Source organism: Vigna angularis, chromosome 7 (genome assembly GCF_016808095.1).
Source record: "Vigna angularis cultivar LongXiaoDou No.4 chromosome 7, ASM1680809v1, whole genome shotgun sequence".
NCBI classification, from domain to species: Eukaryota; Viridiplantae; Streptophyta; class Magnoliopsida; order Fabales; family Fabaceae; genus Vigna; species Vigna angularis.
Window position 1 is genome coordinate 24679877 of NC_068976.1, and position 12171 is coordinate 24692047.

At 32.7% G+C, this 12171-nt stretch overlaps 1 protein-coding gene across 1 annotated transcript; it reads left to right on the forward strand.

The window, feature by feature from the left end:
- Nucleotides 1-9690: 9690 nt before the first annotated feature.
- Nucleotides 9691-10987, forward strand: LOC128197659 (uncharacterized). Its single transcript, XM_052879832.1, has 3 exons — nucleotides 9691-10308; nucleotides 10433-10546; nucleotides 10658-10987. The coding sequence occupies exons 1-3, from the start codon at nucleotides 10258-10260 to the stop codon at nucleotides 10796-10798; spliced, it is 306 nt and encodes a 101-aa protein (XP_052735792.1). The 5' UTR covers nucleotides 9691-10257; the 3' UTR covers nucleotides 10799-10987.
- The last annotated feature ends 1184 nt before the right edge of the window (nucleotides 10988-12171 follow it).

Sequence of the window (12171 nt, forward strand, 5' to 3'; positions counted from 1 at the left end):
CTGTCTACTTACCAAAGTAGTACAATGAGGTGATATTGTCTACTTAACAAAGTAGCACAATAAGGTGATATTGTCTACTTACCAAAGTAGCACAACAAGATAATATTCAGCCTACTTACCAAAGTAGTACGGTTTATGTTAAATTCACCTCTCATTTTCCCACCTACTTACCAAAGTAGTGTCCGGCTTCAAACCTTTCCTCTCTCGACTTACCAAAGTCGTAGGAAAATAAATAAAAATTCAGATTTACAATTATGGCAATAATGTCTATACTACCCATCCAAATTTACCATCAACTTATTTACAATTCATGATTTAACTCAAATAATTATGACAACTCAGAATGTTCAATATAACTAAATTGTATAATATAGAATATATTATATTACTCATCCTCCAATCTCCAAATTACAACTACACATACAATTTAAGGATATAACTATCCAAGTTTTTACTCAATGCAAATAAATTTACTATTTCGTGAAAAGATTTTTCTTCACTCATATCATTAATTACAGATCTGAACCAATCAAACTAATAATCATCATGTTTATCTCATATGATAAAATTTTCAGTCCAATCCAATGGTTAATGAGGCGGAAATCACAATTTTTGTATAAATGATCCAAAAACATAAATTAAGCAGTATTGAGATTCCTGAGAAGATACGAAATTAATATCTCTAAATTTGTACCTCCGATCTAGAATCCGAACGGTCGAAGTATTCCACTATCTCTTAAGAACAACATACTAAAAATTCAGGGTAATCCAACGGCTAACTAAGTAGCTATGGAGGTTTTACCGAGGCAACTCAGAGACAGAAATTTAAGTGGTTCTCGGTTTAACTCAAAATGCGGAATTAATTCCTCTAAGCACAGATATCCAATTCTAAATCTGAACGGTCAAAATCACCTACTATGTCTTATAAACTACATACTAAAGTTTGGGCTCAATCTAACGGTAGATGAAATATATATGAAATATTTACCATGATAGCTTAAGAACAGCAATACAGTGTTCATCCGATTGTTTCACACTTTCGAAATTTCTTTCTCTAAACATAGACCTTCAATTACCAATCCGATCAGTCAAATTGTATTAATATGTCCTAAGAATCATATATCCAATTTTGAGGTTGATCTAACAGTCCCATGAGTCAGAATCTATACTTTACCAAGGGAACTCAGTAATAGAACTGCAGGGGTAATTAACTCACTCAAACATGCAGGATATATATCTCCAAGTACAGACTACTAATTACAAATCCGAACGGTCAAAGTGTATTAATATGTCTTAGGGATCATATATCAAATTTTGAGGTTGATCAAACGGTCCAATAGGTCAGAATCAATATTATACCGAGACAACTCAGTAACAGAACTACAGGGGTAACTAATTTACTCAAACTTGCAGTATTTATTTCTCCAAGCACAGACTTTTATTTTCAAATCCGAACGGTCAAAGTTTAGTAATAGGTCTTAGGATTCACATACTAAAATTTTAGCTAAATCCAACGGTGAAAACAATTAATAGAAATTTTTCACCACAGTAACTCGAAAATAAGAAATTATAATCATGAAACCCAAATTTTACACAAGTCAATAGATAACTACCATTACCAAATTTTAACACATTCATACTCATATTCATGATCATAACAAGAAAGGATTAGCTCCCCTACCTCTTTTCCAATGAAGATTTTCCAACTCTTGGTGCTTTAAATCTCAAGCTTCCTCCTTTGCTTACTTCCAACAACAATCTCTCCTAAGTTTTAGTTTGTGTTCTTAAGTTTTATTAAGGTAAGAAACCATGCATTTAACCTTGAAATCAGCAGCCTACCTTAGTGTTTGGTGGTTCCTACCACAAAGAAACCACTACCCTTTAGTCTATGCTTAATGATCACCACACCATTATTTCTACTTTTGTAAGTTTGTCCTATTTGGTTTCATTGGGTAGAAGTTTGGAGTGGAGTCAACATTTCAAAGTTGTTAGGTGAAAAGAAATGCATTATGAGTGAATGGAAAAAAAAGAAGATAAAGTCTCATTATGGAAGAGAGAAAATTAATATGGTATATTTTCATTAGTCAAAATAATGAGTATTTTTACTATAGAAAACTCATATACTAGATGTATATTCTAACTTGACAAAATATTGATATATATACTCTAGTTATACAATAGATTAAAATAAAATATTAAAATCATATATTCAATATTTTAACATCATATTATTATCATATAACAATAAATATTTATTAATTATGCAACAAAATGAAATAACACATCTTATCACAATAATTTTGGGTCAAACAACTTTCACTATACATTTTTCACACCATAATTAATTATTCAAAACCACAACAAATATAAATTATTATTTTTTTTTAAATGGGTCTTACATTCACCCCAACTCCAAAAATTTTCGTCCTCGAAAATTAAGATGTTACCCAAACAAATGAGGGTATTCTGCTATCATATAATCCTCTAGCTCCCATGTCATCTCTTGGGTTTCCTCGTTCCAAAGCACCTTCACTGTACGAATTTCCTTTCCCCGTAACTTCTTTGTTTGAACTTCTAACACCCTTATTGGTCTCGCTTCGATAGTAAGATCTTCACGTACTTGAATGTCATCTGTTTCCAAAACATGAGTCGGATCAGAGACATACTTCCTCAGCTGCGACACGTGGAACACATTATGCAAGTTCGCCAACTGTGGTGGTAATGCTACCTCATATGCTACTGGTCCAATCCTCTTGAGAATATCGTAAGGACCAAGAAACTTTGGTGACAACTTCCTTGATTTAATAGCCCTACCTATGCCGGTAATCGGTGTCACACGTAGAAACACGTGATCTCCTTCGTTGAACTCAAGAGGTCTTCTTCTCTTGTCTGCATAAGATTTTTGTCGACTTTGTGTTGCACGCATCCGGTCTTGTATCAACTTGACTTTTTCTGTCGTTTGTTGCAACAACTCGGGACCTACTGAAATTGTTTCTCCATCCTGAAACCAGCACAAAGGTGTCCTGCACCTTCTCCCATACAATGCTTCATACGGCGCCATTCCAATGCTCGCATGAAAGCTGTTGTTGTATGTGAACTCCACTAAAGGCAATACCTCACTCCAACTTCCCAAGTGATCCAATACACACGTTCTCAGCAGATCTTCCAATGACTGAATAGTCCTTTCAGTTTGTCCATCTGTTTGAGGATGATATGCTGAACTCATCCTTAACTTCGAACCCAAAGCCTCCTGCAATTGTTGCCAGAACCTTGACGTAAACCTTGGATCCCGATCTGAAACAATGCTATTAGGTACACCATGCAATCTCACTATTTCCTGAATATACAACTCTGCCAGTTTCTGCATTGACATTCTCAGGTTGATTGGCAAAAAGTGAGCACTTTTCGTTAATCGATCAACTATCACCCAAATGGAATCATGACCCTTCAATGATCTTGGTAAGTGAGTTACAAAGTCCATCGAGATGATGTCCCATTTCCATTGGGGAATATCCAATTGTTGTAACATTCCACCTGGCCTTTGATGTTCTATCTTAGCCTTTTGACATACCAAACAAGAAGATACAAACTTTGCTACATCCTTTTTCATCCCACTCCACCAGAAAGATTCTTTCAAGTCTTTGTACATCTTAGTCATACCAGGATGTATGCTAAGACGACTCTTGTGTCCTTCTTCTAGAATCATCTTCTTCAACTCATCCTTTGCTGGAATGCAGACTCTATTTTTAAAACGAATAATACCATCTAATCCCAAATTGAAGTCTTTAGCTTGATCCGTTCCCAATAACTCCACCGTATCTTGTAGACATGTGTCTTCCTTTTGTCCCACTTTGATCTTTTCCAAGAAATCATTTGTGATCTTTAAATGACAACACCAAAGGTGATCTTGGCTCAACTGCAATCCCAAGTTCATATCTCTGAGCTTCTCTATTAATTCAAACACAAGTCAAAACAATGCATATCTATACCTTTCAAACCAGTGCTCTCCAAAAGAGCTACAAACTCATCACAACCAATCACAGAGTCACACAATAGAAGTTAACGAGCTCACTTCCCAAAAGCCCCAAAAGATTTTCGAAAAAAAACCATTGCTCTGATACCAAAAAGTGTAACACCCCGATTTAGGCGTTACAATTTATTTCCCACAAAATACATATGTAATTTCAACACCCATAAAAGATTAAGTTCTTTATTACAGCACAAGTCTTCTGAAAATAAAAGTCCACACAGTTCATAAACTTCTGAAATTTAAAATTTCACACAGTTCGGAAATTCAAACATAGATTTATTTTAGAAATTCCCCATGTCTCCTTTTTTCCCCACAGATCTCTCATCTTCTAAGCAAGTCCAGAACCATCTGCTAATTCATCTGATATAGTTTCTGCTCCCGTATAATATCACACATTATACGATCATTGCATTCACATGCACAAACACAAACAACAGGGTGAGCTAACCGATTCAAGAAATATACATCATCCACAATCTTACTAACATCACAAGTGTGGCAATCAGGCAAATACATGCATCTTAAACATACTCAAAAACCAACTATTACACTGATACTTTAGAATATTTCTCCAGTCAAAATCATCAGTCGATTTACTCGAGTTAATACAACATATTAGTAATCTGCCTACTTACCAAAGCACAGCAGTCAACCATCCTTCTGTCTACTTACCAAAGTAGTATAACCATGATATACTGATTACTTACCAAAGTAATCTAACAAGGTGATTTTTATTATCTACTTACCAAAGTAGTATAACAAGGTGATATTGTCTACTTACCAAAGTAGCACAATAAGGTGATATCGTCTACTTACCAAAGTAGCACAACATGGTAATACTGTCTACTTACCAAAGTAGTACAATGAGGTGATATTGTCTACTTAACAAAGTAGCACAATAAGGTGATATTGTCTACTTACCAAAGTAGCACAACAAGGTAATATTCAGCCTACTTACCAAAGTAGTACGGTTTATGTTAAATTCACCTCTCATTTTCCCACCTACTTACCAAAGTAGTGTCCGGCTTCAAACCTTTCCTCTCTCGACTTACCAAAGTCGTAGGAAAATAAATAAAAATTCAGATTTACAATTATGGCAATAATGTCTATACTACCCATCCAAATTTACCATCAACTTATTTACAATTCATGATTTAACTCAAATAATTATGACAACTCAGAATGTTCAATATAACTAAATTGTATAATATAGAATATATTATATTACTCATCCTCCAATCTCCAAATTACAACTACACATACAATTTAAGGATATAACTATCCAAGTTTTTACTCAATGCAAATAAATTTACTATTTCGTGAAAAGATTTTTCTTCACTCATATCATTAATTACAGATCTGAACCAATCAAACTAATAATCATCATGTTTATCTCATATGATAAAATTTTCAGTCCAATCCAATGGTTAATGAGGCGGAAATCACAATTTTTGTATAAATGATCCAAAAACATAAATTAAGCAGTATTGAGATTCCTGAGAAGATACGAAATTAATATCTCTAAATTTGTACCTCCGATCTAGAATCCGAACGGTCGAAGTATTCCACTATCTCTTAAGAACAACATACTAAAAATTCAGGGTAATCCAACGGCTAACTAAGTAGCTATGGAGGTTTTACCGAGGCAACTCAGAGACAGAAATTTAAGTGGTTCTCGGTTTAACTCAAAATGCGGAATTAATTCCTCTAAGCACAGATATCCAATTCTAAATCTGAACGGTCAAAATCACCTACTATGTCTTATAAACTACATACTAAAGTTTGGGCTCAATCTAACGGTAGATGAAATATATATGAAATATTTACCATGATAGCTTAAGAACAGCAATACAGTGTTCATCCGATTGTTTCACACTTTCGAAATTTCTTTCTCTAAACATAGACCTTCAATTACCAATCCGATCAGTCAAATTGTATTAATATGTCCTAAGAATCATATATCCAATTTTGAGGTTGATCTAACAGTCCCATGAGTCAGAATCTATACTTTACCAAGGGAACTCAGTAATAGAACTGCAGGGGTAATTAACTCACTCAAACATGCAGGATATATATCTCCAAGTACAGACTACTAATTACAAATCCGAACGGTCAAAGTGTATTAATATGTCTTAGGGATCATATATCAAATTTTGAGGTTGATCAAACGGTCCAATAGGTCAGAATCAATATTATACCGAGACAACTCAGTAACAGAACTACAGGGGTAACTAATTTACTCAAACTTGCAGTATTTATTTCTCCAAGCACAGACTTTTATTTTCAAATCCGAACGGTCAAAGTTTAGTAATAGGTCTTAGGATTCACATACTAAAATTTTAGCTAAATCCAACGGTGAAAACAATTAATAGAAATTTTTCACCACAGTAACTCGAAAATAAGAAATTATAATCATGAAACCCAAATTTTACACAAGTCAATAGATAACTACCATTACCAAATTTTAACACATTCATACTCATATTCATGATCATAACAAGAAAGGATTAGCTCCCCTACCTCTTTTCCAATGAAGATTTTCCAACTCTTGGTGCTTTAAATCTCAAGCTTCCTCCTTTGCTTACTTCCAACAACAATCTCTCCTAAGTTTTAGTTTGTGTTCTTAAGTTTTATTAAGGTAAGAAACCATGCATTTAACCTTGAAATCAGCAGCCTACCTTAGTGTTTGGTGGTTCCTACCACAAAGAAACCACTACCCTTTAGTCTATGCTTAATGATCACCACACCATTATTTCTACTTTTGTAAGTTTGTCCTATTTGGTTTCATTGGGTAGAAGTTTGGAGTGGAGTCAACATTTCAAAGTTGTTAGGTGAAAAGAAATGCATTATGAGTGAATGGAAAAAAAAGAAGATAAAGTCTCATTATGGAAGAGAGAAAATTAATATGGTATATTTTCATTAGTCAAAATAATGAGTATTTTTACTATAGAAAACTCATATACTAGATGTATATTCTAACTTGAAAAAATATTGATATATATACTCTAGTTATACAATAGATTAAAATAAAATATTAAAATCATATATTCAATATTTTAACATCATATTATTATCATATAACAATAAATATTTATTAATTATGCAACAAAATGAAATAACACATCTTATCACAATAATTTTGGGTCAAACAACTTTCACTATACATTTTTCACACCATAATTAATTATTCAAAACCACAACAAATATAAATTATTATATTTTTTTTTTAAATGGGTCTTACAATCCGTGTGGATGTGAGCAGATGGGGAGGCGTTACTTGAGGAAACGCTAGAAGAAGAAAATTTGGAGGATGCAAACCTGGTGGAAGTTGAAGTGAAGTCCGAATAGTAGACGTTCGGTTATATGTTTAGATTAGATATTTCATTGTACTGATTTTAGAACGACCTTTATATTATTTGACCGTTCGGTATGTATCTTTGCTTTGTAAACCGTTGGTTGGGTACGCTTAGGTCGAGCGTGGTTTTGTAATTAATTTCTCTTAAGGTCGTTCGGCCTGAACCTTTGCTTTCGTTAATTAAGACTGATTGTTTATCATTAAATGTAATTAATTCTACTATATGGTGTTTACTGTATTTTAGGGATGTTACAGAAATCCTTCTGGATATGTAAAAAATTGGAGTTTCTTTAAGCACTAGCCATAACGTATGTCTACCTTATTAAATATGTATGAAGTTGCTACTACTCTATCATTTTCAAACCCCGACTTCATCATCTTTTCAAAACAAGTTGAAAATTTGATTTATGTAACATGGTATGTCGACACACTCTACTTAGTGCACTGTCTAATGACTTGTTCGATGTAAATTATTCCTGTTAAAAAGCAAAAGACATTTGAAATTTGTTGATTTTTAAATATATTTTTGGATATGTTGTCAAACAAAAATTCATCATAGAAAATTACTATTGAAATATTATTGAAGATAAAAATATAAAAATCCAAATAAATTATTATCATGAAATATGTGAAGATATCAAGATAAAGAACATAATTTCATCCATTGAGATTGTTTCAAAACTTCTAATTAAGAAATCATCATTTTGAATTGACTACAAACAACAACTAAAACTAAAACATAGACAAAAGAACATTTGCTTATTACACACATTATTGAAAAGATATAATTAAAAAATAGTGTGATGCTGCAAGGCCAAAGCGTTGTGCATTGAACTTTTCACCATTTTTATTTAATTTTTTATATTGTGGGGCAAAACCATACACATGCACATCACTTGAAGGCATGGAAGGAGGAAAGTAAGTGTAGAAAAGTCACTAAGCGGGTGCACACTTTTCCCTCTCTGTGTACTATGGTTTATAGCATCATAAACAAAAGAGTGTATTCAGACCTTCCATAGTTCATCAAGTTTGGGAGCACGTGTGAGCCTTGCACGTTGCACGTTGCAGCTTGCATCATAGTCTCCAAGAAAATGCCCATATATTCATCATAGATCTAACGTGTTACAAAGTAGTGATCTATTAAAAAAATGCTTCTTTTTTAGTCCAAAATATTCCACAATATTTTCTAATTAAAGTATTAATGCCAACCTGGGTTCAAGTTAAAGTATTCCCCAAATCTTCAAAAGTGGAATGCACACTACTCCATTCCTTTTCGCGTTTCAAACAAATTTAATTACTTAAATATATACAATACAATATATTGTTAAAAATTAATATATAAATATGTATCTGTAATTTAGAAAGGGAAGTTGATTCAGTGTTCTTTAAGGATTTTGGTACTTGTGGATCCAATTAAAATATGTTGTGACATTAATTTCTTTAGTTTAGAGTCAATGCATGATTAAAATTTCTTCAAACAACAGATCAATACTAGAAAAGTTGCGAAAACAAACTCGTTAGACGGATCGAGGAGGTTCTCACTCTCACTGACACTATCACCGGCATAAAGTCATGTTGCAACCTCCTCTTCTATACCAACAACATCAACGTTGTGAAATGTTTTGTCGAGGCCTGTTAGCGTTAAGACTTGCAGTGAGACTACGATTCAACTGAGTCATCACCGCCTTGAAGCAATGTGGTGTAAAGATTCTAACTACCTCATTGCGCTCATCACCTACACAAAGCGAGCGTTCTAAGCTCTCACCGATAACCACACCTTTGCAAATGTCTAAATATAAAAATGAGAAAAAAAGAATATTATATAAAAATGAAAAATTTATTGTTTTAAGTTTTAGATAGAAAAAAGTATCAATCTCTTATACGTTAGGTTCAGATGTTATTAATATTTGGTATCTTTTCCATGAATCTTCTGTTTGATAAACCAACACACCAATAACAAAATTCGTTTGTCAGATCCTAAAGATTCCAACTTCAGATTCAAACAGCGCAAGCTTCTAGAATCAATCATGGATCTCTTTCTCACCAAGAAAAGAGCGTTTCCGATTTACTTTCTCTGCTGCATCTCCGCTGTTTGCACTTCCACTGCCTGCAAATCTCTTTGTGCTCTGCTTTACCAACGATTAAACAAAATTTTAAAAATAATATTTTGATATAAATTTTTTATATTTATTTAATAATTTTTTTGTTGACTTTTACTTCTAAAATTATAAAATTTAATTTTTTATAATTATTTTAGGGTTAAATATGTTTTTAGTCCCTAAACTATTGGTCATTTCTGGTTTTTGTCCCTCTTCCAAAGTAAGGTACACTTTAGTCCTCATACTTTTCGAAACTTTAGTTTTAGTCCTCCAAAACTAACACCGTGAAAAATATGCTGATGTGGCTAAGGGAAGACTGACATAATTTTTTTTTGTCAGAGTTTATCAGTTTTTATCCGGTGTCATCTCTCTCTTCAACTTCTCTTTCTCTCTCATTGCTCCAAACCCATTCCAATTCTCACTGGTTGTTACTTCCATTGCGAATCCAAGTTGCCAAGACCCAATCTGCCGTAATCGCCGTTCCCCCACAGCGCAGCGAACCTCTTTCCCGCCACGCGTGAGAAAGATCGCGTTAGAAACCCTAAACCGGAAGCTCTAATGGCGAATTTGGAGAAGCTTCGACGCCACATTTGTGGTGAGAGGAAACGGTGGTACGTGAAGAACGTTGATGAAGTGAGAAAGAATCATGAAGCGATTAAATAAAGTTCAACAATTAAATCAATAGCGCATTGAAGAGAGAGAGAGCAAAGAAACATTTCACGGCTCACACTGCTGCAACGTCTGCTATGTTCTTCTGCTAATGGCGGTTAGTTATGGTAGAAGAACCTTGTAGAGAGATACAAACGCTGATTTACCAAATGGCGGTTAGTCTTTGGTTGTTTATTAATTTATCATTTATGGTTTGTTTCTTATTCCATTCAGTTCATATCAAGTTGTCTACTGAAGCATTTACAAATAAGCCTTCTTTACTAACAATTGCCAGAACAGTTCATGGTTATTGCTTGTGCAGATTCTAGGGTATGCCCCTCTACTGTCCTGGGATTTCAACCAGGAGAAGCATTCATGATTCGCAATATTGCTAATTTGGTTCCTACCTTTGAGGTACAAGTCTCACTGCAATTGATTTGGCTGCCTGTCTTGACCATATTATTATCATTGCTAAAGTTTGAACGAAATAGATACCCTTCCTCTAATTCCTTTTTCCCGGTGCAGAGTGGCGGATTAGTTTGGTCGCAGGTTCCGATTGTGGATTGGTCATTTGCAAGAGAAGTAACAACCCATGAGAGTGAGAATTGGAATGGGTTTGGAGCAATGAGAGAGAAAGAGAAGTTGAAGAGAGAGGACACTGGATAAAAGCTGATAAATTCTGACAAAAAAAAAATTCTGTCAGTCTTCCGTTAGCCACATCAGCATATTTTTCACGGTGTTAGTTTTGGAGGACTAAAACCAAAGTTTCGAAAAGTATGAGGACTAAAGTGTACCTTACTTTGGAAGAGGGACAAAAACCAGAAATGGCCAATAGTTTAGGGACTAAAAACATATTTAACCCATTATTTTATTATGTAACTGTGTGTTATTGGATGTTATTCTATCATTTTTCTAAAACATTTAATTAATGTGAAAGTACATCAATTTAATAAAAATGACCAAACTAAACTATTATAAAAATTTGAAAGATTAAATTAAATTCAAAAATAAAAATGAATCAAATTAATAAATCAGAGGCCTAAATCAATAATTAATTAGTTTGCGTTTGGTATAACTTTCTCGAAATGTTTAGCTCGACACTTATGAGATGCAATTGTATAAATGTTTTTTCTTTCTTTGTAACATCTTTTGTAGTTTGATTTTATTTTTCATTTTTAAAAAGTTTATCTTTTTTGTATATGTCTAACACTTAAACTATGGTACAATTGTTTGATGGCAAGTCTTATAAGAAGACCAAACACATGTGTGTTTCATATTTAGAATGTTTGTTAAAAAGATCTCAAAGTCATTATACAATTATTTAATATTGCAAAAAAAAGTCAACAAAATTTACTATTTAGAAGAAATAAGGGAAACTGACAAAAATTATCAAATTAAAAATACGGTTGAAAGTATTATATAGAAATAAGTTTAATTAATTAATTATATTTATATATATATATATATATATATATATATTAGTTGACAAAAATATCCTTATTTACAAGAAAAAACATACTTTAAACACAGGAATATTTTAATAATTTTTATTTATAATTTAAAATAAAAAAATAAAAAAAAATCAAAAATTATTCAAATATCTTTAACCTTAAAACTTATAATCTATAATGTATGGGGTATTTTTGTTAACTAAAATTTGATACATTCTCCATATATATATATATATATATATATATATATATATATATATATATATATATATATATATATATATATATATATATATATATATATATATATATATAGGAGTTTGCTAACATGCGTACGCCTATTTTTCAGTTGGTACATTTTAGCAATTTGTACCGGATTTTAGTAGACAAAAATCCCCTTATATATCATGAATTCTAAGTTTTAAGGTTAAGGGTATTTTAATAATTTTTATTCTCAAAACTAAAAAAAAACCCTAAACTCTTGCTCACCTCCCTCGTTCCTCTCAACCCTTTCTCTTTCATCTCTCTCCAACATTTTCTTTGTCATCCTATATGGTAGCTCGAATTGAAAAAAATCAGAAACAGGGG